At 53.4% G+C, this 24758-nt stretch overlaps 9 protein-coding genes across 9 annotated transcripts; 6 read left to right on the top strand and 3 right to left on the bottom strand.

The window, feature by feature from the left end:
* Positions 1-20: 20 nt before the first annotated feature.
* On the top strand, positions 21-1234 carry P152DRAFT_434955 (HlyIII-domain-containing protein; the record flags this gene model as incomplete). Its single annotated transcript, XM_033677509.1, has 3 exons — positions 21-701; positions 756-986; positions 1049-1234. The coding sequence occupies exons 1-3, from the start codon at positions 177-179 to the stop codon at positions 1232-1234; spliced, it is 942 nt and encodes a 313-aa protein (XP_033534421.1). The 5' UTR covers positions 21-176.
* On the bottom strand, positions 1052-3226 carry P152DRAFT_457991 (succinyl-CoA ligase-like protein subunit beta). The gene is made up of 5 exons (XM_033679353.1): positions 2932-3226; positions 2613-2869; positions 1675-2560; positions 1535-1625; positions 1052-1482 (listed from the first exon to the last, which is right to left on the bottom strand). Exons 1-5 carry the CDS (start codon positions 2983-2985, stop codon positions 1439-1441), a joined length of 1332 nt encoding a protein of 443 aa, XP_033534420.1. The 5' UTR covers positions 2986-3226; the 3' UTR covers positions 1052-1438.
* On the top strand, positions 2964-4013 carry P152DRAFT_326192 (uncharacterized protein). The gene is made up of 2 exons (XM_033675241.1): positions 2964-3430; positions 3486-4013. Exons 1-2 carry the CDS (start codon positions 3138-3140, stop codon positions 3952-3954), a joined length of 762 nt encoding a protein of 253 aa, XP_033534419.1. The 5' UTR covers positions 2964-3137; the 3' UTR covers positions 3955-4013.
* P152DRAFT_434951 (beta ketoadipyl CoA thiolase, TH2) lies at positions 3932-5439 on the bottom strand. Its single transcript, XM_033677508.1, has 2 exons — positions 5161-5439; positions 3932-5113 (listed from the first exon to the last, which is right to left on the bottom strand). The coding sequence occupies exons 1-2, from the start codon at positions 5305-5307 to the stop codon at positions 4019-4021; spliced, it is 1242 nt and encodes a 413-aa protein (XP_033534418.1). The 5' UTR covers positions 5308-5439; the 3' UTR covers positions 3932-4018.
* Positions 5440-7652: 2213 nt separating this feature from the next.
* P152DRAFT_466158 (endo-1,3-beta-glucanase Engl1) lies at positions 7653-9972 on the top strand (the record flags this gene model as incomplete). The annotated part of the gene is made up of 4 exons (XM_033680677.1): positions 7653-8819; positions 8875-9531; positions 9587-9648; positions 9705-9972. The coding sequence occupies 4 exons, from the start codon at positions 7653-7655 to the stop codon at positions 9970-9972; spliced, it is 2154 nt and encodes a 717-aa protein (XP_033534417.1).
* A 168-nt stretch (positions 9973-10140) lies between these two features.
* Positions 10141-11651, bottom strand: P152DRAFT_473332 (tRNA isopentenyltransferas-like protein; the record flags this gene model as incomplete). Its single annotated transcript, XM_033681225.1, has 2 exons — positions 10141-11382; positions 11433-11651. 2 exons carry the CDS (start codon positions 11649-11651, stop codon positions 10141-10143), a joined length of 1461 nt encoding a protein of 486 aa, XP_033534416.1.
* Positions 11652-13880: 2229 nt separating this feature from the next.
* Positions 13881-16309, top strand: P152DRAFT_481688 (Pentulose kinase). The gene is made up of 3 exons (XM_033681837.1): positions 13881-14288; positions 14351-14923; positions 14981-16309. Exons 1-3 carry the CDS (start codon positions 14124-14126, stop codon positions 16046-16048), a joined length of 1806 nt encoding a protein of 601 aa, XP_033534415.1. The 5' UTR covers positions 13881-14123; the 3' UTR covers positions 16049-16309.
* A 1898-nt stretch (positions 16310-18207) lies between these two features.
* On the top strand, positions 18208-19767 carry P152DRAFT_396082 (uncharacterized protein; the record flags this gene model as incomplete). Its single annotated transcript, XM_033676338.1, has 3 exons — positions 18208-19205; positions 19257-19542; positions 19633-19767. Coding segments are annotated over 3 exons (1419 nt in total), but the record flags the coding sequence as incomplete, so codon positions are not given.
* A 1230-nt stretch (positions 19768-20997) lies between these two features.
* On the top strand, positions 20998-24069 carry P152DRAFT_473329 (uncharacterized protein; the record flags this gene model as incomplete). The annotated part of the gene is made up of 1 exon (XM_033681224.1): positions 20998-24069. The coding sequence occupies one exon, from the start codon at positions 20998-21000 to the stop codon at positions 24067-24069; it is 3072 nt and encodes a 1023-aa protein (XP_033534413.1).
* Positions 24070-24758: the final 689 nt, after the last annotated feature.

The raw sequence follows: 24758 nt of genomic DNA, 5'->3' as shown, positions 1-24758 counted from the left end.
TTGAATGTCAACGTCAGTCCACCCAATTTCACATGCTAAGACAATACCACCACGTTGTCCTTGAGTATCGAACGCTTAAATAGGTGTTCTCCCCGTTTTTGTTATGCGTCACCCCATAGATTCCGTCCACCTTTTCATAGATTTACTAAGATTATAACGACTCAGTTTCGAGGACCATGAAGCAAGTCAAGCGGTCGGTAGAAACGGTGACGAATGCCGCCAGTGACGAGGCCAAACAATTAAAAGAGAGGCTCACCGTGCTGTGGAACGACTTGGAGCACTGGCAACAAGACAACCATTACATCCGCAGCGGCTACCGCCCAGCGTCCAACTCCGTCCGCAAATCCGCTCGTAGCCTCGCCTACATCCACAACGAGACCGTCAACATCTACTCGCACCTCCTCGGCTCCATCGCCGCGATTGTCGGGTCCGCGTTCCTCTACCGCGAGCTGGCCGCGCGATACGAGACGGCGTCGCGAGAGGATGTGTTTGTGTTCGGGTGCTTCTTCCTCGGCGCGGCCATGTGTCTCACGCTGTCAGCGTGGTTCCATACCGTGGCGAACCACTCGCCGAACGTGCACCAGTTCTCGAATAAGTTGGATTATTTAGGCATCGTGTTTTTGATCTGGGGGAGCTTTATTCCGAGTATATATTATGGGTTTCGCGAACATCCGAGACTGATCAAGACCTACTGGGTCATGGTAAGTCGCGATGGTTTTTGGGAGGGATTGGTGATGCTGATAGTGTTCTCAAAGATCACAACGATTAGCGCCTGTTGTGCCGAGGTGGTTATGTCGCCGAAATTCGCCTCCTCGAAGTATCGTCCGCTGCGAGCTACTATGTTTATCGCGATGGGACTTTCAGGAGTGATTCCGGTTCTGCACGGCACCCGGCTTTACGAACTGAGCCGCATCGACGAGTTGATATCCTTGAGATGGATGGCGACGCAGGGAGCCTTGTATATCATCGGAGCTATTATCTATGCGGTATGCTTTTCCTTTCGCCCGTTACTGTACACCCAATTATCCGTGTTCTGACCGGCTGGCAGTGTCGTGTTCCGGAGCGGCTAAAACCTGGCCATTTCGACATCTGGGGTAGCTCCCACCAAATCTTCCATTTCTTCGTCCTGATCGCAGCGTGCTGCCACCTGGTTGGGGTAATAAAAGCGTTTGACAGCCTGCACAGGACGGGTCAACATCCAAAGCTAGATTTCCTAGGATGGTCGATCTCCTGAGGCGTGTTAGAACGGGGTTGGGAATGGAACACTTGTCATGGGCTGGTTGAGTGAAATGGATCGAATGGACATTGTCGGGCAGATCTAAGCGAGCCTGATCATATAGCTGGTAGACAGTAATGTAATAAACACTTATCGGGTAATACAAAGGGGCAGAACCGGAGTAATCGATTAAACACCCGAATTAACAAGCTTGAAATGGGCTTAAATACCCAGAGTGAATTCGACGCCAACGTCAATATCGCGAGCTGAAAATATGGTCAGTAATCGATCAAAACGATGGATCGTAATCTGACTTACCCATCTTGACAACCTTGGAAAACTGCACCGACTTCTCCGCTGCGGTCTGGAGATCCTCGATGGAGAAGATCTTCAAGCCGGACTCGTTGATCTGGGAACATGGTTAGCTGAGCAAGAAGCATTTAAAAGACAAGGCATACCAAGCGATGGGCTTCCTCCATATTCGTTCCCTGCAACCGAGCAATAATCGGCGTTCGGATATCCATGGTCTCCACGACCCCAATCAAGCCCTTCGCAATCGCATCGCAACGGACAATCCCTCCGAAGATGTTCACAAAGACCGCCGTCACCTTCGGGTCGCTGGTGATGAGATCGAACGCCTCCTTGATCGCTTCCGGAGTGGCGCCGCCGCCGACATCCAGGAAATTCGCCGGTTGCCCGCCATTGAGCTTGATGATATCCATCGTCGCCATAGCCAGACCCGCACCGTTGACCAAGCAGCCAATGTCGCCGTCCAGCTTAATGAAGTTCAGCCCATGCTCCGCGGCCTTGACCTCGTCAGCATCTTCCTGCGAGGTGTCGCGGTAGGAGAAGACCTCCTTCTGGCGGAAGTCGGCGTTGTCGTCGAAGTTCAGCTTGGCATCCATGCAGAGCACCTGATGGTCTGTGGTCTCGGATAGCGGGTTGATCTCGATCTGCGTCGCGTCTTTCTCCATGAACACCTTGTAGAGCTTCTGGATGGTGTCCTTCCCTTCCTCGATGCACTGCTCCGAGAAGCCGAGATCCGTTGCGATCTTCCGCGCCATCTCGTCAGTCACGCCCGTGTGGATGTCGACTTTGGTCGTGATGATTGCCTCCGGGTTCTCCTTGGCGACGGCCTCGATGTCCATGCCACCTTGCGAAGAAGCAACGATGACGGGCCCTTGCGAGCCACGGTCCATCAGGACGGCGAGATAGAATTCTCTTCGGGCAAATTTACGCTCGACGATATAGACGGAGTTGCAAAGACGGCCGCCGGCGCCGGTTTGCTTGGTGATGAGCTTGTGTCCGATCATTTGGTCGGCGAGGATTCGAGCTTCGGTCGGTCTGAAGGAGCATGTCAGCCAATGTCGAGAGAATGTTCAAATGGAGTACGCACGAGTAGATCACCCGCACTCCGCCCTTGAATCCAGTATCGAACGTCCCCTTCCCTCTCCCACCGGCGAGGACCTGTGCCTTGATGACCATGTCATCTCCGCCGATCTTCTTCGCGATCTCCTCTGCCTCCTTGGCCGAACGGGCGACCTCACCCCGTGGAACACCAATGTCATATGACTTGAGGATATCGGCAGAGAGGTATTCATGAATGGCTAGATTCCGTCGTTGTTGCACGACCGTCTGTCTGAGAGGAGAAATCTACGACATCAATCAGATCCGGGTGCTCTCATCCGTGATACGGAGAACAACCGAGTACTTACAACGGTGGACCTTAGGGCGGCGGTCAAGGGCCGACTGCGAATGAGGTTCAACATCTGTGCGGTATGGAGCTCGAAGCAAATACCGCAGCAGAAGGGATTAGGGAAAGAGGTTCGGGAAGAGCGGTTATGGAGACAATGGATTACCGTGAGGAGACGCGGAAGCTTCAAAACAGCGACAACCCGCGTCTTAGGTAAGCAGGGTTTGGATGATTAAGTGGGGCACTTTCACTGCAGTTCTGTTCGGCATTTGTATGTACAATATCAGATCGACCAATATTGCATGTAAACCCCCAAATGGACATTACAGCCGGTTCAAAATGTCTAAGCCGCCCTCGGAAGCAGATATCATCTTCAATAAAGTGAACGTCGCCCTTGCAAAACAGCAGCGATTGGTCTCATCATGGCTGCCTGCCCCAACACCGGCAGAGCTAGCAAAACGGAAAACAGAGGAGGAATTGGAGAAAGAGGACCACGAACTGTTTAAGTCTACGCCTGAATTGTATGGAATGTCCGCATATCGACTGGTAACCATAGAATGCTAATTGTTCCCCCAGACTCGGCGTCGGCGCAAAGATCCCAGACGACGATGGCAAAGGATGGTCCAGCAGGACTTCCACCGATCTCTTACGGAGAAAGCTTCTAGGCAAATCTGCCAAAGCCCCATCCTCCTCACTCCAAGCAACCAAGTCGCAACACAAAGGTCTACCGCTGAAGCACACGGCGACCCAGGATGAGAGCGACACGGACGAAGGCCGGACAGCGCATTTCTCGTCGAAGCGGACCCGGAAAGGAACAGGACATGGCCATGGTTCTACAGAGGCCGCAGACTCGGTCGCATCGGCAAAGAAGGAGGGGTCGGACGCAGATGATACCGCGGCGGATGGCGAAACGGCGCCAGTCCCAACGGTCAATCGACCCAAACGAAAGGCGAACACCTTCCTCGACGATATGCTCGAGGAGAAAGCTAAGAAGCGGAAAAAGAATAAAAAGAATAAAGGGAACGCAGCAGCGGAGGGTTCATGACCTATTAGAACTACTAGTCATGAATACGGAGCGTGCATGCCGTTGTTGGTGATACAGAGACAATTTATTCCCTGACGATCAGACTCGCCATACCCATACCAGTTCCTATACACATGCTTACAACCCCAAACTCCTTGCCTTGCCGCTCCAACTCCGGGAGCAATGTAGCGAGCTGCCGTGCTCCGGTTGCACCCAGCGGATGACCCAACGCGATAGCGCCTCCCTTCGGGTTGACCTTCTCCTCATCAATGCCCACCGTTCGAACGCAGTAGACCGCCTGACTAGCAAACGCCTCGTTGATCTCCCAAATCCCAATATCCTCCTTGCTGACTCCCGTGTGATCCAACAGCTTCGGAATCGCCAGCGCCGGACCGACGCCCATCTCGTCTGGCGCACAGCCGACGACGACAGTCCCTGCCCACTTGCCGATAATTGACCCTGAAAGTCCCAATTCCTCTGCCGTGCTTCTCCGCATCATGAGCGCTGCGGCAGCGCCGTCCGATACCTGGCTACTATTTCCCGCGGTGCCGGTTCCTGTCTCCTTGAACGCCGGCTTCATCGACGCGAGTTTCTCCACTGTCGTCGTCGGCCGGATGCCATCGTCCTTCGACACCGTGATCGTCTCCACATTCTCCGGCACCGTCGGATCCGGCACGAACCGGGTCGTCATCGGCACGATTTCTTGATCGAACAAACCCTCTTTCTGAGCCCTCGCCGCCTTCAACTGACTCCCTGCCGCGAACTGATCCATCTCCGCCCGCGTCACGCCATACCGCTCCGCCACGTTCTCCGCCGTGATCCCCATATTCATCACGCAGTCCCGCGCGTCCTTCACCGAACTCTCTTTCAAATCCGGCGACAACCCCGTCGGGATCGCCCGCGACCCGTAGTTCCGCGTCATGCTCTCCATCCCGCCGCCGACGCCCACACTAATCTGCCCAACCGCGATGCTGTGCGCGACGCCAGTTATGGCGGCGAGCCCGGAGCTGCAGGCGCGGTTGACGGTCTGGAAGGTGGATGTGAAGGGGTAGCCGACGTGGAGGGAGGCCATGCGGCCGGCTTTGGAGCCGCCGAGCTCGGAGAGGACTGTGCCGATTTGGAGATCTTCAATGTGGGAGGGAGGGAGGTTGGGGTGCTTGTCGAGGGTGGCTTTGAGGACCTGGGGGGGTGAGTGGGGGATGAGAAGGGGAAGGGATGGGGGCTTACACAGGCGAGCATCTCATGGTCGTAGGCATCCTTTAGACCGCCTTTCTTCGCGCGGGTGACAGGTGTGCGGAGAGCAGAGAGGAAGACGACATCTTGGGGGTGTTTCTGGAGGATTTGCTTCGCTCCTTTGTGGAGGTAGCCTGCCATGGCTCTTTTCACGATCTACAATAATACGTCCTCTAGATTGTACCTCACAGTGAGAGCTGTATTCAATTGGATGGGTCAGATAAAGGAGTGAAATGGCAGAGCAGCCTGAATATTGAATCTCTGGAGACCTGCCCGCAGAGAGAATTGGATTATTCAAGCCATATTTATCGTCGGAGTTGATTCGGGTGACCGTCGAGCGGGAGCGATGACGGATCTGGGGATCGGCTTCGAGGAGCGGCAAAAGTGTGGAGGGGAGTGGGGAGGCTGGAGGAAGGTTCTCCCGGTCACGGCGTCTCGTCTCGACTTCAGATCACTCATCAACACTCAACAGTCGTCCATATTCACAATTTCCCTTTAGGTACTGTGTATTGGAATATAGCAGTCTGTCTCTTTTGATCTTGACTTGCAATGAGTAGTCACTAGTCAACGTATACGCGGTCAAAGGTTGGATCTCTTCTACCTCCACCTATATGCTCTGTTCCTATCTCTCTACCAATGCGCCCATGCTAGATGCAACATCAACGCTACATCTCAAGCCCGTTTTCTGATTCCACCGGCATCATGCTGCCGTCAAAAACTTGCAAGCAACAGTCATGCCGCCTATCGCCCTCTTCAGTCGGACAAAGCGATCGATCATCCGCTCACAAGTGTGACGTCGGCAACGAGACCCGTGCCTGATAGCTTGGATGACTTTCCCTGATACCGGTATCCGGTAGGACCCTGACTTGGATCGATCTAATGACCACTAACCCATGACCCTACTTCTGGGAAGAGGGTGAGGTTTCCCAGAGGCCATTTGGTCGATCTGATGGCGGCTGAATCTCAAACAAACACCAGTACCGTACCAGAGAACCTGAGGATCTGGAATCAATGTGGGATGGTCGAATGTGGAGAGTAGCCACTTCCACCTGTTCCAAAGTCATTATTCATACTTCTTTTTGATTGATGGAAGTCCTCATTGTTTCTTATCCTTCAATTTCTTCAGTATCCTTCCGTGTCCTAAGATGCTGGGCAGTTTTCAGGAGCATAATCCTTAGCTAGGTACCTCACCTAGATCTCTTTGATTGGACCCTGTCTCATGGCTGGAATCCTGGTTTAACTCTATTTTACGCATCCCTTTGAGCCTCCAATCTTACACCCAGAACCAAGATTTGGCAATGAACACCTTCGCGTTTCAGGCTGAATCCCGTGCGCCACATGAGGGCGCAACCCCTTTCGGCTTGTTCGGCGATCATCCGAACCGGGTTTGGAGTGACATCTGCTCATGCCATTCGCCGGCAGATGACATGAACCAAAAAGTCACATCCTCCCCTTACGGACTTGGGGAGCCACTATCGCGTCCTTCCCTGGATTGATATGCATATCTCTTGCATACCTGGATATCTTGAGGAACTTAATAGGCCACGTATTACTAATGACCTGAGAGATTCTTTCAGAGTGCCATCGCTATCGGTGATTTGGGGTCAGGAGGTGGTGATGAAGATTAAGATCGCTCTTATATTCATCAGCTGCGCATCTACACGATGAAGTTCTACGTTCAAGTTAATGGCAGTTCGCTCGTTTATATATTGCTTCGATTTTCCATTTATCATGATCCTTCAGTGACGGTTCTAACAGTCAAAATGGCGGTGCTTCAATTGTTGATATTTCTTTATCTATCGTCGATGGTCCTCCCCCTTCCACATGGGGAGGATCAAGACAAAAACCCATCACCAGACTCTGTCATCCATTTTGGGATAGATCAGGAGCCCCGTGGTATCAGTGAAGAGGGCCGACGAGACTTCTACTTGTCTCTTTCGTCTGCTAAAGTCACAACGAGTTACTCTACATGTAATCCAGTGACCCAGTTGGGCACCCCAACAACAGAACCAGCCACTATCGGAGTGAGTTTGTTTACATCAGTGTTCACCTTCACCATATTTACTGTTACGGTTCTTTCTGGTTCTTCACAGATACTTTCTGGTTCTTCACAATTGTATCTTCTCTGCGAATCTCTTCACTGGCTGTTTCATATACTTGTTTTGGTTCTTCACTCTTCCATGTTGTCCCATTCCTCAATTTCTGTTATTGCTAGTCACAATGAGGATACCAGGATCTGGAGGTCGAGGACCGCCATGCTTCCAGATGATATGGACTGCTTGTGTTATTGTAAAAAGCTTGGTGTTGTTTTGATATCCTGAGTCCAGCTAACAACACCGCAGTCAATCCACACCGGGCTTGACACAACCGCTAGATCTTCTACGCAGCCTTTCCCATCTACGATACTTCCTGAGCCAGCCTCAACGATCCAGCCCAGCGGCTCCGCTATCGTTCCAAAGCCAACAATCCAAACTGCGTCAGCAGCGATGAATATATTCGAGCCAATCGCAACAGATGCGCCACCGACGCAGATTAAGAACAGAGGAGATCATCCCATCGTCAGGAATGCTGTCGGTGATGGAGACGAACCGGTTGAGACCAACAAATTCTACGCGAATTTCTTCCTGGGCAGTCAATCGCATGGTACATGGACGCATCCGTACTCTCTCACCTGGTCTAATGGCGGCGGACCGGCCAATAGCTGGGGCATCAGTGTCTCACATACTGAGAGGAGTCAATTTTCCTTCGAGCCGTCGACACCGTCGCGATATTATATATCTCCCATCGGGATCCAATCGTTCGTTTTTTCTGCCGAGGAACTGGGCTCAGAGACAAAACTGAGAGTTAGGAACCCGAAACAATTCTCCGCTGAAGTGGAGCTGTCAGTCAAGGAGGGCGACAAGGCACTGATATCACTTCCCGTGGTGCAGGGCATGGGTTTCATTACTGCGAACTACCACGGCGCTAAGCCTCTGTTCCAAAGTGGTGTTCTGTTCCGCACTCTCACACGTGTGGGGTTCGTCTCGGAGAAAAACCAAACTGCAAAATACCGGGTACGCCTCGAGGATGGTTCTACATGGCTGCTGTACGCCACCCCGGTTGGGACCGAGGGTATTCCTCCATTCGAGCTGATGGACAGTAAGACCATTAAAGGCCCAGAAAACTTCGATGGGTTCATCCAAGTCGCCAAGAATCCCCTCAGCGAGGAAAGCGAGAAGATCTACGATCTATCTGCCGGAGTGTATGCCATCGGGGGTACACTGACTGGCTCGGTTGATGGCGGAAATGGATCGTACACGATTGGATGGAAGAAAGGCGGACTGGTTGATCGTCCACTGCTTATGTTCGCACTTCCGCACCATGTCGACTCGTTTGACGATGCGACAAGGTCAAAGAAGACCAACATCCAGTTGCAGAGCATCACAAAGGGCATTGCAACGGCAGTGCAGGCTGATCAGCTTACCATGATTGAAGCAAGCCTGCCGGATCAGATTGGGTTCGATCCGTGGTCCCCGGATCTCGCAGCGACGGAGGTCAGGAAATCAGCTCTCTCGGAGAAGGCTAGGAAAGCGATCCAGGAATCCGCGAGTGTGGAATTAAGTCAGAACATGGATGACCAGAGCAATCTGGATAGCATGTACTATAGTGGCAAGGTACGTCCCCTTGAAATATCGAACTTGATACGCTAGCCACTCACTCCCTTCACAGGCTCTTGCCAAGTTCGCCTCTATCCTCTACGCGGAATCCACCGTTGTCCGCACTGGGTCGGCGAGCATTGTGCCCCCAGGGCTCGACAATCTCAAATCCGCCTTCGCCCGCTTCGTTGAGAATCGCCAAAAGCATCCCCTTGCGTACGATACCGTGTGGAAAGGCGTGGTCAGCACCGCCAGCTACGGCTCCGGCGACCTTGGCCACGACTTCGGAAACACGGGCTATAACGACCACCACTTTCACTACGGGTACCATATCTTCGCCGCCGCGGTCATCGGCTACCTCGATAAGGACTGGCTGAGCCAAGGGACTAACAAGGCGTGGGTGAACGCACTCGTCCGAGACTTCGATAATCCGTCCGAGGGGGATCGGTTCTTCCCGGTCAGCCGGGCGATGGATTGGTATCATGGGCACTCGTGGGCGAAGGGATTGTTTGAGAGTGCGGATGGGAAGGATCAGGAGAGCACGAGCGAGGATGCGTTCGCGAGCTACGCGGTGAAGATGTGGGCGAGGGTGGTGGGCGATGCGAACATGGAGGCGCGGGCGAATTTGCAGTTGGCGGTGAAGGCGAGGTCGATGAGGGCGTACTTCCTGATGGATGAGAAGAATACAAATCAACCGAAGGAGTTTATCGGGAACAGGGTGACCGGTATTGTAAGTGGCTTCGAGCACTTCTTCAAGCAGGGAAACTGTTGCTAATGGATGACAGCTTTTCGAGAACAAAGTTGACCATACCACTTACTTCGGAAGCAACGTCGAATATATCCACGGGTATGTGCACTACTCCCTTCTTTCTCCGTATCCTGCTAACCAATTCCGCAATGAAGTATCCACATGATTCCAGTAAGCCCTGTCAGCGCATATGTCCGCACAAAAGCGTTCACCAAGCTTGAATGGGACCAGTTCTTCAACGATGACATGCTTGGAAACATGAAGTCTGGGTGGCGAGGCATTCTTGAAGCCAACCGTGCAATATTCGACCCACAGAAGGCCTTTGACTTCTTCGTGGGGCCAGATTTCAACGACGGCTATCTTGACGGAGGAGCGAGTCGGACATGTTATCTCGCTTACGCTGCTGGTTTAGGCGGAGCATGAGAAGGTCCGCTTGTTTTTGTTTGTTTTGGTAGTGTATGAGACGATCCCAACGTGTGGAATAGTGGTACTCTCGGCCGCGGCTGGGCCGTCGTATCGGGACTGTTGCAATATGACAGCTTGTATACTCATTCATGTCTCAATGAAGGCTATTGCCCCCAAAATTCGCGATCAAGGGGACGTATAACCGTCAATGACATCCCCCGATCCCTCCTCATTCTCTTCGCCGCACTTTTTTGAACCCTCAACACCACGTGACGGTCTCTCCCGCTTCGCCCTCCTCTTCAAAACCTGTCTATGTTTCCTGCCCCTAACATGTACCTCCCATTCCTGCTTCGTCAGTGTCGTGACCCCACACAGCTCACAAACATTCTTCTCCCACAGCTCCCTGCTCTGCCCAAAATCCCCCCGTTTCGCCTCCAGCAGCTCCTTCGCCATCTCGCTCAAGCTCTCGGGATCGGGCAGGTCCTCGCCTGCAAGGAATTTCGAGGTAAGGTCTAATGCCGGCTCCACAACTTGCTTATCGAAATCGGGTGCGGAGGTTGAAGAAATGAGATACATTTTCGGGACAGCGAGCGGGTCAGAACTGAGTGATTGTGCAGATTTCACGGCATTCAACAACTTGATCCGGATCCAACGGACCTGTCGCTTTGCGTATTGTCTCGTCGCTGCTTTCGTCTTCTCGATTGATTGCGCTTGAATCTGCGCTACGTCTTTAGCAGTATTCTCTTCCTCATTTCCTTCAGTTGGCCCTGAACGCAGAGCAGCGGAGTAGGCAGAGAATTCTTTGTAGCCAATCGCGACCCATACGCCGCGGGTTAAGTCGATCGGCTGAGGCGATTGCGAGAAGAAGGAATCCATTTCGGCGACTTCGGAGAGGAGGCCTGTAGAGAGCATGGTGTCGACACGGGAGTCTAGGCGGGTATAGAGCGTCAAGCTGTCGGTATGTGGCCAGAGGATGAGGGTGGGGAAGCGTGTTAGCGAGGATTCATTATTAGAAGCCTCTTGGCCGTCTTCTTCCCGAGCAGACGGAGTTTCTAGAGCAGGAGAAGACAGCGCCTCACGGACTTTCATCTGGTCGCTGTATGTCTCCGATGCCGTTTTCCCCGTCTTCAGATAGATTTCAAGGGACCGTTGGATCTTTCGCCTGTCGTTCGGATGCCATCTGGCGGCGATAACCGGGTCAACTTCTTGCAACTTCGCGTATATCTCCGCAGTAGGGGCATCAAGGATTGGGAATTGCGATGAAATGATATGCGTTTTGCTTGGTTGATACGCCTCCTCAAAAACGGTGGCATCACCTTTCCCATCACCCGAGTCGCTAAGTGCCTCCTTGAAGATGAGCGACTGCGTGTAGTAGTGCGTTCCTCCTACAACGACTGGAACCTTATTTCGAGTATGGATGTCTTTAATCTGACGCATGTTAAACAATGGCATATTCAGACAGGGAACCATGGTCTTACTATCGCCAGGGCGCTGTTGACAAACTTTCCCACCGTCCACGGTGCTTCTTGCAGGCCAATACATCCAAGGAGGTGATGATGGATACCTTTCTGCTCTTCTTCGGTAACTTTATTCGTCGTGATCGGCAGACCTTTATACATCTGCATGGCATCGCCATTGATAATCTCACCATTGAACCGACGGGCTATCTCAACCGCGAGCTGCAAGAAGTCAGCCATGTGACTTATCCAGCTTGGGGCATTTTCAGAATAGAATCCATATAAAGATCAAACAACTTAATCAGACTCAATGATATCATAGGATTTCGACACTGACATTTGACTTCCCCGTTCCAGTCGCGCCAACGACGACCACTAACGGGCGTGTCCGTACATGTCGGTGTGTCATCTGCAATAATCTTCCTAACCACGAAGCTGACATCCATTAGAATTTGTCGAGAATAAGAATAAAATGCATCTGGCATTATGCGGAAATGGAATTAAGATCGCATACCGACCTTGATAGATTCTTTTTGATGCCCTTGAACTGTCCGGGGTGTCTGTCCCGTCCACATCATTGGATGAACCCTCATCACTTATCCATAATCTCCATCTTCATCTGCAGTTCTTCATTCTCAATATTGAATTTCCCAATCCCTTAAACCACCTACCACAGCTTTTCTTACGACTTGGTTTACCATAAGACACACTTCAGGGCTAAGTATCGATGATGATCACAATGGATAGATGCAAGGCCTCCTCTGCCACCAGACGCATGGTTCCCTGATAATATGCACCAAGCAGCCGAGATGCTCTGTGAAGCACATTGCCCAGTTCATCAATCCTTCTAACAGTTTACTATTTTCAATACTTGCATTCCGTTCTATGCTCATCAATAGTCTATATTAGAACTACAAATCCCCTGAAATCTTGGTGATCTCCTTTGTCTCGGACCTCACCTGTCAATCAGCCCTCGTCATTTCGACCGTGGGCACACTCACTATCTTATACCGCATGATTTCCATCCTCGATTCACCTTTATGCTTCATTCAGCTATGAAGGTGCATCTACTGCTGTGGCGTCTCTCAAAATGGTCTTTGAAAGGCGCTCGTTTATCAGCAGCAGCCCCCTACAACCCAACTCCGCTCATCATCTCAATTCGGTAGCATCTCCGACATTGTCATCGATGACGAGGCAGGGTGTTGCGGCCCGCACCGTCGCAAGGCCAAGCGCATACTCGCTCGCTAATTCTACCAAGCAGGTGTTTCAAAGGCTTTGGATCCTGAGGTTCTCTGGGATGATTCACAGCTAGGATGTACCTTGAACTCTTTCGTATTCTCTAGATGAAAGACATCAAGTCTCATGGCTGAGGGGGCCGCGGTTGGGAGTAGAGAAGAGTCGTCATGCTCCAACATACTGCCGACCATTTCGGTGATGTCAACAGGCTCAATGCCTACCCACTTGATTCTGGCGTCGCGACTAACATGAACCCCTTCCCGGGCGGGATTGCCAACTTTACTGCGGTCTCAACACGAGTCCGAACGGCGAGTATATATCCCAGCACGTCGTGGAAGATCAGATCCCTATTTCCTAAGCGACCGTCAAACAGGATCCATGGGGGCAATAAGGTCTCTGGCTTCTATCTGATCTGATAGCGAGGATCATAGTGTGAATTCGTCTCAAATAGCGACTCATCTGCCTGGTGATGCCCTACGGAATGTGAATTCTTGCACCACTGTGCTGTTACGCTAGGTATATATAGCCGCATGGGGCACGCTTTATACATTGTTTGATGGAGAGGCCTTGAATATACGGTGACGTAACAAGGGCCGCATCTCAAAGGCGGTGTGTCGTTCGCGCGGGATTTCGGGTCGCTAAGATTCGGTATAATTCGGGAATTCACTTCTTTTGTTCGTTCTAACTAATGGTAGTTGCCAGCAGACGGCTAGGTCGAGGACAGAGCTAGAGAATCAAAGGGTGGTGCCAACACTCAGTTGAATAAGAAACTGAGAGTGACCGTTTTCGCGATATCGCTATTCTCCACTCTCCGCTTCAGACTTATTTTCTTCTGATTTCTCCACTTATGTTTCATCCCTGCTCCTTATCCCTTATCCCTTATCTGTAATCATTGCTAACCAGAATCGAGACGTGGGTGTCTGCACCAATCTCAGACGATATTGATACAATTTTCCTCGGAGAAGACCACTTAGGCTGGCTGGGACAGGTACCTAGGCTTAGAATACGTGGCATTGAACTTAAGTCTGCCTCCAGTTAACCGGTCTAGAACAACCGATGTGATGATAGCGTTGAAGGGGGAGGTTTAGCATACAATCATCGCCGGATAGATTACCAGATGCGGCAGCGGACCAGCAAGGTGGGGCGGGGTGGAGCGGTGGGACCCAGTGCCAAAAAGGAGCCCCACCCGACCTGAATGTGACGACACCGCATCCGCAGATCGTTGAGTTGAAGAACGGCTCTCGACCTCAACGAAGGTGGCGATCATGAGCTTATGGAGGAATTGAATCTCCGAGTCACGAGAAGCTACATACGTCGTAAGAGCTTACACGCGAAGATTTCTTTATTTCGAAACTTTCTTCAGCAACGTTCAATTACGTCGTCAGAAGCTTCCGATACCCCCTGAAACTCTTTCTAACCTGCTGTGGTTTCTAATATTTCGGATTTGACAAGCTGGATCACTCGGAAGTCACCAGTATGTTCGTAGACGCCCGCAACGAGATTCGTCCCCAAGCGGACAACTTCATCGGCATCGATGTCGGGACCGGCAGTGCCCGTGCCTGTGTAATGAACGACCAAGGTGATATCATCGGACTCGCATCCGAGAACATCGGTCTCTGGACGCCGCAAACAGAATACTATGTATGACATGTCCGATCAGCCATCCAACAGAAACAATTATTGATCGTTGAATCGAACATCAGGAACAATCCACCACCGATATCTGGCGCTGCATCTGCATCTGCATCCACCGAGTCATGTCGCAACATAATATCGACCCGAACAGCATCCGCGGCATCGGCTTCGACGCGACCTGTTCTCTCGCCGTCTTCGACGCCGAGACCAATGAGCCAGTCTGCATAACTGGCCCGGACTTCTCTAACCGCGACGGAAACGACCGGAACGTGGTGCTCTGGCTCGACCACCGCCCCGTCGAAGAAACGCAGAAGATCAACGCCACCGGACACAATCTGCTGAAATATGTCGGAGGAACAATGAGCATCGAAATGGAGATTCCAAAGGTGCTGTGGTTGAAGAACAACATGCCGTCGGAACTGTTCAATCGGTGCAAGTTCTACGATTTGGCGGACGCGCTGACGCATATGGCGACTGGGGGAGAGACGAGGTCGTTCTGCAGCACGGTGTGCAAGCAGGGGTTTGTGCCGGTGGGTGTGGATGGGAGCGTGAAAGGATGGCAGGAAGATTTCCTGACTGAGATTGGACTACCGGAGTTGTGTGAAGACAACTTTAAGCGGATGGGGGGAGTGGATGGAGTAGTAACCCTCACTGCCACCTTGACCTTAGATGCAGCACGCTAACTTTACTCCTATCAGAACGGAACCTATCTCACAGCAGGTGAATACGTTGGGCCCCTATCCGAGCGCGCGGCAGCAGAAATGGGCCTCATTCCCGGCATCGCCGTTGGTTCGGGTGTCATCGACGCCTACGCCGGCTGGGTCGGCACAGTCGGCGCGAAAGTGTCCCTATCTGAAGACGAACTCGACACCTCCATGCCCAACAACTCCATGGACCAAGCATACACCCGCCTGGCCGCCGTCGCCGGCACCTCCACCTGCCATCTCGCACTGAGTCCCGACCCGGTCTTTGTGAAAGGCGTCTGGGGACCCTACCGTGACGTGTTGATCCCAGGCAAATGGCTCGCGGAAGGCGGACAGAGTGCCACGGGCGAGTTGCTGAAGCACCAGATCGAGACGCACCCGTCGCATCTAGAAGCGAAGGCACTCGCGGAAGGACATAATCTCAACGTTTACGACTACCTCAACCAGCGCCTGGAAGACCTCGTCGAGGCGGCGAAAGTCCCCTCGATGACTTACCTCGGCCGCCACTTCTTCTTCTACGGCGACCTCTTTGGCAACCGCTCCCCCATCGCGGACCCGAACATGCGCGGCTCTGTAGTCGGCCTGTCCTCGGACAAGTCGGTCGACGGGCTTGCGCTGTACTACTACGCGACGATGGAGTTCATCGCGCTGCAGACGCGGCAGATTGTCGAGGCGATGAACTCGGCCGGGCACAGCATCAGCAGCATCTTCATGAGCGGCTCGCAGTGCCAGAACGAGGTGCTGATGAAGCTGATCGCGACGGCCTGCGGCATGCCGGTGCTGATTCCGAGGTACGTGCACGCGGCAGTAGTGCACGGCGCAGCGATGCTGGGGGCGAAGGCGGCGAGCGAGGCGCGGGCAAAGAGCGAGGGCGGGGAGGGGGAGGATCTGTGGTCGATTATGGACCGGATGAGTAAGAGTGGGAAGGCAGTGTATCCGGGCAAGAGCGATCAGGAGAAGAAGCTGTTGGAGGCAAAGTATAAGGTGTTCTGGGAGATGTGCGAGGGCCAGCAGCGGTGGAGGAGGGAGGTGGATACGGCGGTTGAGGGATGGGTTGTCTGAGCTGGGGAACTCTGGTGTTTCGGTGGTTTTCGATTCGGGACGCGTGATCAAAAATTATTGGAGCGGAGCTGGCGGAACGCGATGGGTTTTCGATAGTCTCCATGATTGTCACGATACGATCAATAGAGTGTGGTGATAAGAACAATAGCTGGGACTCAATTAGCAGCGGTACGGATGTCCTATCATAATTTCGTCGTTCTATCAGTAGTTATCCTAAGTTGAGAAAGTCGAAAACCAAAATTGATTGGATTTCAAATCGCCGAAACGGATATTTGAGTGGCCATAATTTTCCTTCTAGAATCGTTCATGGGTTGTTAATATCAGTTTCCCGAAAGATCAGTTCTCGGGAGCAATAAGTGACTGGATTCTACGGGAGAACGCGCACCATCGAGGCGCAGCAATGTCTGAAACGAGGAAGACACGAATGAAACTTCAGTATGACTTTGAAGTTTGAACCCAGATTTGAGCAGTTGAGAAGAGAACAATTGGAGTCTATCACAAGACCACAAACCATAGAGGACTCGACGAGACGGACGATCGACGAAGTAATACATCCAGCGTCATCGTTGAAAGTACACGTACCTTTCGTGACACAGCTAAATCCTTCGTATCAAAGGATCTCGAGGATATAGGTACTATATGTGGTCTTAGGTTGTCTCACCATCATGAATGTTACATCGACAATCCCACCAGCCAGGTTGAATAAGCTCAGCGACCGACGATTTGATAGCCACTCTCTCCTACTATACATAGTACGAGTACGGTTGATATACGAGTACGTACCCTGCTTGAACAGTACAAGGAAGAGGAGAAATATTATCGTCTCAAAATTCAAATCATTGAAAGGACGTGCGCGGGGGTGGAAGGGGCAGTGCAAAAAGTTGTCACACATCAGAAGTGAAGATGAAGTGAGATTTGATATTATTCGACAGTGACATTGATCGCTAAGCGCCACGCTTCTTGATATCGTAAACCTTCCATCTGCCACCAATGCTTTTTGGATCCCTACGTCTTGAACTTGAATCTAGTGATTAGCTGCCGCATCTAATTGATAGACCGAAGCGATGGCGGGGAAGATGTGGGATGTCTCGCCCTTCTTCAACATCTCTTGGCCCCAATCCATCGTCGAGCGATGGATCGAAATGTCGGCACACTCTACGGAATACCCGTTGACGCCATCGATGTCCCATGATTTCTCTCGAGTCTTAACACTTGGCGATGTATCAAAAGCCATCCGTGAGTCTGCTGAGTCTTATCGATTGCGTGGGCTCCTATGGATCGCTCCACAATTGCTCCGACAGTCCAGGTCATGAATGATGAATCCAGACCCTTCATTCGACTCATCTTCCAGCTCAGCTTTTTGCTCAGCATCTCAGCTCCTTATTAGTTGTTACTCATCTGTGATCTGTCACATCCAAGTCCGTCAGATCAATTTGAGTCCTGAGCTTGTCCATAACTCTCCAGGTATTCACACCCATCAGGCCGGATCTGCTCGACGATGACCACATCTACTCTAAGCACCTCCGCTTCCGTGCCTAGTGTCGCCGATATCCCCGCAACCACCCGCTGGACCTCGCGATAGAGCCGCCGCATATTTGCATCGCCTCGTCGATTTCGAACCACTTGCGCTGCGGACGACCGGTCGTCTTACCTGAGACCTGACAAATCTTTTTGAGTGGTCATTTACGTCTATTTGAAGGGTTATATATCTCTTTCTTAGGACTCGTCTTAAGGTCCTCGCCGCCCCACTACCACGGATGCGTCGTCTTGTCACAATTCTGCGGCGTACCATATGGTAGTGTGCGAAGAAGGTTCTTCAAAACCCACGCTGCCTCTCGCTACCTTCTCGATCGTCTGGTTTAGCACCAAGAACCCAAGATGCTCGGACGTTTGCTTTTCATGAGCTTATGGCTCCTCAACAGCATGACCACCGCGCAGAATATCATACCGTCAAACTCCACGCCGCCTGACGAGCTGACAGACCGGGTTTCGCTCCTGTTGTTCACTGGGAGAAGGGGTAATACCAATTACCTGTTCCCTCCCGTGGATCTCATACCGCTTCAGGGCACTGGCGCAACCGCCCTCACGGTAAGTTATGCCAGTGGACTTTGAAAACTTATGTGGACAGGATCACTGATGGTATTTTATAGGCCGATGGTATCACGGGCCAACTGGTCCGGGCGAACACGTCGAATATAGCGTCACTCGATAATCGAAATATCGCTTTCATCAGCTGCGACCCATCCGACTACCCCCCCACTATCACTGTCGCGGCCGTCCTGAACAGCTGTTTCGAACGCAGAATCCGCGCCGCAGTCCTCTACACGAAGACTCTCGATTATTGCGCTTTCGACAACCGGAGCCGCCAAAGCTTCTCCCAGGTGACGGTATACAGCATGAGCAACCCATCAGTTGCAGACATGGTCGGCGGCAGCATCGACATGTACCCCGAAACAAGCCAACCCGCCCTCATCGCGAGAACCTCGATCGCCCAATCAATCTACAACGGGACACAGCAGCCACCGTCATTTGGATCCGTGTCCCCCTCGTCGGGCGGCGGCTCGCCTCAATCCACCGCCGTGGCCATGATCATCCTGTACAGCATCACGGGGGTGATCACCGCGCTATTTCTGATCATCATCGTGACAGGGGCGGTCCGGGCGCACCGGCATCCGGAGCGGTATGGACCGCGGAACGTGCCGGGTCGGCCGCGGCAGAGTCGGGCGAAGGGGATTGCGAGGGCGATGTTGGAGACGCTTCCGATTGTGAAGTGGGGCGAGACGGAGCCGCCGAAAGAGCGAGACACGGAGTTGGGGAACGCAGCGAGCCGTTCGAGTGAGACCTCTACTGCGGACGGCGGAGCTCCGAAGCCGACGGGCGCTATCACTGTCTCCACAGGGGGCACGAATGAGCGAAGTGAGACGGACGGCATAGACAAAGAGCGGGAGTTAGAAGCGGGACCCAAACCTGATTCTATCGTGGAGGAGGGACCCTCGAGAACAAGCCAGGAGCCCAAGGACGAGGGAATTGGCTGTAGTATCTGCACTGAGGAGTTCGAGAAAGGCGAAGAAGTGCGCGTCTTACCCTGCGACCACAAATACCACCCTCAATGCATCGACCCATGGCTCCTCAATGTCAGCGGAACCTGTCCACTCTGGTAAGTCTTAACCCCTCCCCCTTCGAACCTTGCTAACTTCCCTTCTTCCAGCCGCGTCGACCTCCGCGCCCCCGATTCTACGGCCGAATCCCAACTGCAACCCGACCCTTCCGATCCATCCACCCCCACCCAGCCATCTGACACCCTCGCCCCCCCGCCCGTATCCGCCAACCCTCGCTCCTCCCGCCGCTTCTCCGCCATCCGTGACCTCCTTAACCGGCACCACATGCTCACAGCTTCCCGCGAAGAGCGCATCGCTGCGCTGCAGCTCGTGCGACAGCAGAGCCGGGCGCAGGAGCAGGCGAGCGGTGGTGCGAGTGGCGAGAACGGCGCGGCGGTGGGACGTGGTGAGGCGGTTGGTGGGGCGGGAGGCGTGGAGCTGGTGTCGGAGGAAAGGAGGAGTGATGGAGCGGAGGAGGGGGAGGAGAATAGGAGGAGGAGCCGGGGATTGACGGCGAGGGTGGCGGACGTGTTGCAGAGGAGATCGAGGAGAGAGGAAGAGATGGGCGACGGAGGTGCTTCTGCCTCCACCGCTGCCCCCGAGCGAGATGCGCCGCGATGATGCGATCCTCACGATTTATGACGGCGATATAAAAGCGCGGCTCACCTGGCGGCGTTCACGATTTCTTCGCATGGTTCATGGCGTTCGGGACGAAAAGGTTCGGATGATTTATGTCGATATGATGGATAGGTAGCATGCATGATTCGGATATGGATAGGGGAACTCCGGTGGGCGGCGTTGAAGCTGCGATGGCTCCTTTCCTTCTGCCATTTCTTACTGCAAATTTGTATATGAATCTGAGAGCCTCGTGGAGGCCGTATATATATCATCCGAGCACTTGGATCTTTCCTGTACAGAGATTTGTAAAGCTATCTGGAGTTTTCACTGCCTCGCACTTGGTATCCCTTTGTTTCCTCCTTTAATATGGTCTTACTCACATGACCCATTCCCTCACATATACTCATCCCAGCGCTCAATAATAATAAACAACCCCGATCATCGTCTCCCAAACAAAAACCCAAACCAAAACCATACCCCTCAAGCCCTCTTCGCGCTGTGGCTTCCCAGCCCGCATCCTTTCTCCTCCCCTGGTCCCTTCCCCACCAATCACCCACTCCACCGCACAGTCCCACAGTATCTCCCCCATGTCCATCACAGCGCTTATATCCTCACCTCCACCCAACCACATCCTCTCCCCTCCCGCACCCTACCTCTCGCTGCCTCGATCCCTTCCTCGCCGAGCGTCACATCGCACAGAAATAGCGATGCCAGCGCTTTCCTCACCCGGTGGCACCCCGGCCGCGGCGCGGAGGGCGACGCATGCGGGTTAGATCCTGGGAGGAGGTGCAGAACCGCGTAGAGGATGGATGCATCTGGCTGGTAGTGCAAGGTGGGAGGCTAAGAATGAACATTGTAGACGCTATTCATGCGGTATAGCAGCGAGGGCGATTGGATGGGGAAGGGAGGAGATGTTTGATGGACGGATATATCCTGGCGCATATCCGCTGCTCGGTGGGAGGTTTCCGTAGCTTTTCTGTTGTTCTGCTTTCTTGATCGGTGAACTTCGAGCGGAGTCTGTGTCTCTGCATTTTCTTTTCTATTCGGATCGCGTTGCTGAAGGGACTGTGTCCTTGATGTAGTTGAGTCCTTGAGAGTTTCGTTGTGTATCTCGTCTCTACTTTTGCTCTGTGAGCGACGTTCTTTTCATCTGGTGCTGGTGTTATTTTTAGCAATCGCTGCGAAATAGCTTCAGAGGTCTGTCCCGATAGCGAGAAAGAGACTCTGGAAAAGATGGCGACCGTCCAACAGCAGTCTGCCCAGCAGCAGCAGCAAACGCAACAATACCCGCAGCAACGTCGACCGTCTCTGGTATTGTTCCCTTCCATCGATCCGAACCCTGCTCGACGTCCACCGAGCCGCAATCATACTTCTCGACCAGCCGTTACTATCCCAAAGACCAAGCAAGGCGCCTCTCCCCATACACCAACCCCGCGCCATGACTTCCACGACATGATCACCCCGTCCACCGGCACCAGAGCCACCCCCATCGACTTCCAGGAGATTCCCATTAAGATCGATCCGCAGCCCGTCCCAATCGCGGCGCCTGCACCAGTCCATATCCCGTACGCGGACCAACCACAACATCCGAGCAATTCTGTCCCATACCATCGCTCAGGATCGGCAGCTTCGGGACCGATCATCAATCGCGGTGGGAACAGCGACCCCCATCCTCCAAGGGCCTCGTCACTACCCCGGCAACGTAGTAAGTCGTCCGCGACACCTCCACCTAGCTTGCGGACCACATCACCAGGACCACGGATGCGAGGGCCTTCTCCGACAGGAAGGCGAGGACCCTCTCCAGCCGGAAGGAGGGGAAGGACTGTGTCCCCTCCCAGGCGGAGCAACAGTGACTCCCCGGACTTTGCTCAACAGCTGTCTGCGCCCGTCGAGCGGATGGATGTCGGGTTTCCTGACGTGAACGACTCGGCCATCTCGCTCGGAACGGTGGAAGGAAAGGGCAAGGGCGTCGAAGGGCGGCCGAGTCTAGATCGTAGTCGACCAGGTTCACGCCCGAGCTTGGATAGCGCGAGGCCAAGTATGGAGAGGCGGCGACCTAGTTTCGATCGAGCAGAGCAACGACCGAGTATGGATCAATATGTTCCGGTGCATAGAAGGAGGGCGGTATCCCCGCAAGTGCCGACTCAGCACTATGGGGGATATACCGGTTCATATACGGCGCCTGTGTCTGCGTCGAGCGCCACCAACCGAGTGGACATTAAGGGCAAGGCTCCTGATCGAAACGATAGTGCCGGACCCGGTGCGTCCAACGCCAATAGCGCAGTCGGCCCGATGTCAGCAAACGTGTTCACCACCCCTTCATCATCGAAACCCATGTCTGCTGTGTCGCCAGCAACGACAGCGGTTCCAACCCAGCAGAACTCCCCCGAGCGAGGCGCAGAAGAATATACCAAAACTCCCGTGTCAGCCGAGGCCCCTCCTATCCGATCCATGTTCCCGCAATACAATCATACACTGCCGACCGCGATGCAACACTTTCGTGCTCCGCCCGTCCAGCAGCCTTATGCGTTCCCGATGGAACAAGGAAACCGGCTTGCGTACCCAGCACAACTATACGTTGAGCGACCGCGGAGCTCTGCCATGCCGTACGTCACGCCTGTGCATGAGGTTGGAGGCTTGTGGGACGTATCGAACGGCATGGTCACGCCTCCGAGTACACGGCCTTACTGTTTTAAACTACATCGCTCCGCTGCCGCATTGCATCCCACCAGCGCGAGGACAAGGACAAAAGAAGGACCTGGTCTCAGCTTTGGGCCGAATGCCCATCTCCCATTCTATAGCATCGCGCAGTCCTCGTTCCCCGCTGCCGACGATCCGCTTGGATCGGAGGATCAAGAGCATGAACTGATCGTATTCCGTCATCATCCTACCCGTCCGGATATCCTCCCTATTGCACATCTCAGCCTCGTGCCACCGCCTCCGCCCGATGCATCCACCACGAAAAGTGGCAGCTTCGCAATCAACACTCCCTACACTCCCTATGCCAGTCTTTTCTCGCCGGCATCTGCTATCGACCCGCAAGGCACGACCCAGCCCACCGGGATTAGTGCGCACATCAGCACTATCTTCCCGATCCTTGCGAGCCTTCAAGCACTGGAAATGGCTGCCGCAAGTCCCATGGCAAAGCAACTCGCCATTGACGATCCATGTGCTCAGTCGCCGCAAGCCCAGGCACTCGCTCAGCAAGTTGTCGCACAAGCTGCGGACCAAGAGAGCGCAGATCTCTACTGGTCGAAGACGGGCCCGAAGACAGGGGAGTACGAGCTGCGTCATCCACGACTCGGATTTTTCAAGGTCGTGGTAAAAGGCGACATATCTCGCACTGCGTTTGGGCCGTCCGAGTCTACCCTTGCTCCCATGGGCGCCCAAGAGATCAGCATCAGTATTCTCAAACCTGAGGGGGCCCCGAATCCAACGTCCGCCGTATCCCCCGCCGCCAACCCATCCTCTCTCAACGCCGCGGTGACCCCAGATGTTCCCTCATCACAGTTTCCCGCACCTCCTGAACCGGCACACACCGGGGGCCCACAACCGCCTAACCACGCCCACTCCCGTAGCATCCCAACCCTCAAGCTCGACACCAGCTCCCCCACCCTCTCCCGCCCCGCTCCACCACCACCAATGCCTGGTCCACCTCCTCTCCCAGCGCGGGAGAACCCCCAGGACGGCCCCGACGGGTCCACCCTCGTCCGCCTCGATCTCGCCACAGGCATGCTCTCCCTGAACGTGGACGGGATGAAGAAGCTCCACAACGCGTACGCATTCGACCTCCTATCCTCGACCGCATTCATCGTCGCGGCAGCCGAGGCGCGAAGGGGAAAGGATCGGGGTCTCGAGTTCATGGCGCCGCCAATCAAGCCGTGGGAGACGGATCCGTGGAGCCAGGAGGATCCAACATCTCGAAAACGACGGTTCAAGACGAAGAAGCCCGCAACCAACGGCATTGCTGAGGAGAATCACCACGATCGCGGTGGTCCAGGGCTCGAGCCCTCCCGCACGTGGCCGACGTCCAGGCAGGATCTCAAGACGTACGACTGGAAGGGCGAGGTGTTTGAGATGATGGATGGGATCGGTGGGGATCTGGGGGTGGATATCAAGAAGGATCGGAAGGGGCGGTCGAAGATCGTGAAGCGGGAGGAGGGGGAGAAGGAGTTTAGTTGGCCGGTGCGGGTGGTGTTGGGGGTGTTGGTGTTTGCGGCGAAAGTGGTGTGGTGGTTTTTTAAGATCGGGTGGAAGATTGTGAGGGGGGTGGGGAAGGTGGTGATGAAGCGGTTGGATAAATGAAGATAGGGGTTAGACCGGTGTGGGTTGGAATGGTTTGGGTTTTGCGCTTAGGTCCATTGGGCGGGTTGGTCCGCGAATATACCACGGGCGTTACGATTCGATATAGATGACAGGTTAATCATATTTATATTATTTCTTCTTTCATAAGCGATACACTGCACTTTGACACACCATGGTCGTCTCAATTTCCTACCCCCCTACCGCGGCGCTTTATTTTCTAGGCGTTCTTTAAGACTTTAACACTCTCATACAGATCCTTTACAAGAATTAGTAAACTGGGTTTACAGATCTCAATACGCCCCAGCACTGCTTTTGTGTAGGTTCCAAGTCTTACCGTATCCACAACATTTTCTACCATGACAATTTCTTCGTTCGTAGGTACCTCTTCACCAGGAACTACTCCATTCTCTTCGGTAAGAACTAGGGGCATGGTGAATGAAGTACTGACTCGAGGTGAAACAGCAATGTCATCGCGTGTTCAATCCAGGTCTAGGATGTGATAGAAGTCCAGGCGAGACTCGACTGCTACAGAACAGGAAGACAAATGAATGAATGGTGCACGAAGGTCAATGACACAGGAGGTAATTGTACGTCCAGATGAAGTAAAAGAAACTCTAGAAGTGAAGTAGAAGAGGGAATTTTGAAGGTTCCAATGATGTTGGATTAAAGTACGCGACGTCAACGTGTAG

This window comes from Eremomyces bilateralis (genome assembly GCF_010015585.1).
Source record: "Eremomyces bilateralis CBS 781.70 unplaced genomic scaffold P152scaffold_8, whole genome shotgun sequence".
Lineage (NCBI taxonomy): Eukaryota > Fungi > Ascomycota > Dothideomycetes > Eremomycetales > Eremomycetaceae > Eremomyces > Eremomyces bilateralis.
The sequence above is the reverse complement of the archived record's forward strand: the minus strand, read 5'-3'. Positions and strand labels throughout refer to the sequence as shown.

What these genes read in the sequence shown, in the direction of transcription:
- P152DRAFT_457991 (XM_033679353.1), bottom strand. Translation starts at nt 2,985, where the DNA reads ATGTTGAACCTCATTCGCAGTCGGCCCTTGACCGCCGCCCTAAGGTCC. An exon ending in CCGCCCTAAGGTCCACCGTT is followed by an intron (nt 2,870 to 2,931) that starts GTAAGTACTCGG and finishes TTGATGTCGTAG; the next exon opens with ATTTCTCCTCTCAGACAGAC. An exon ending in TTCCAAGGTTGTCAAGATGG is followed by an intron (nt 1,483 to 1,534) that starts GTAAGTCAGATT and finishes CCATATTTTCAG; the next exon opens with CTCGCGATATTGACGTTGGC.
- P152DRAFT_326192 (XM_033675241.1), top strand. Translation starts at nt 3,138, where the DNA reads ATGATTAAGTGGGGCACTTTCACTGCAGTTCTGTTCGGCATTTGTATG. An exon ending in TTTAAGTCTACGCCTGAATT is followed by an intron (nt 3,431 to 3,485) that starts GTATGGAATGTC and finishes TTGTTCCCCCAG; the next exon opens with ACTCGGCGTCGGCGCAAAGA.
- P152DRAFT_434951 (XM_033677508.1), bottom strand. Translation starts at nt 5,307, where the DNA reads ATGGCAGGCTACCTCCACAAAGGAGCGAAGCAAATCCTCCAGAAACAC. An exon ending in ACCATGAGATGCTCGCCTGT is followed by an intron (nt 5,114 to 5,160) that starts GTAAGCCCCCAT and finishes TCACCCCCCCAG; the next exon opens with GTCCTCAAAGCCACCCTCGA.
- P152DRAFT_481688 (XM_033681837.1), top strand. Translation starts at nt 14,124, where the DNA reads ATGTTCGTAGACGCCCGCAACGAGATTCGTCCCCAAGCGGACAACTTC. An exon ending in CGCCGCAAACAGAATACTAT is followed by an intron (nt 14,289 to 14,350) that starts GTATGACATGTC and finishes ATCGAACATCAG; the next exon opens with GAACAATCCACCACCGATAT. An exon ending in TGGGGGGAGTGGATGGAGTA is followed by an intron (nt 14,924 to 14,980) that starts GTAACCCTCACT and finishes TACTCCTATCAG; the next exon opens with AACGGAACCTATCTCACAGC.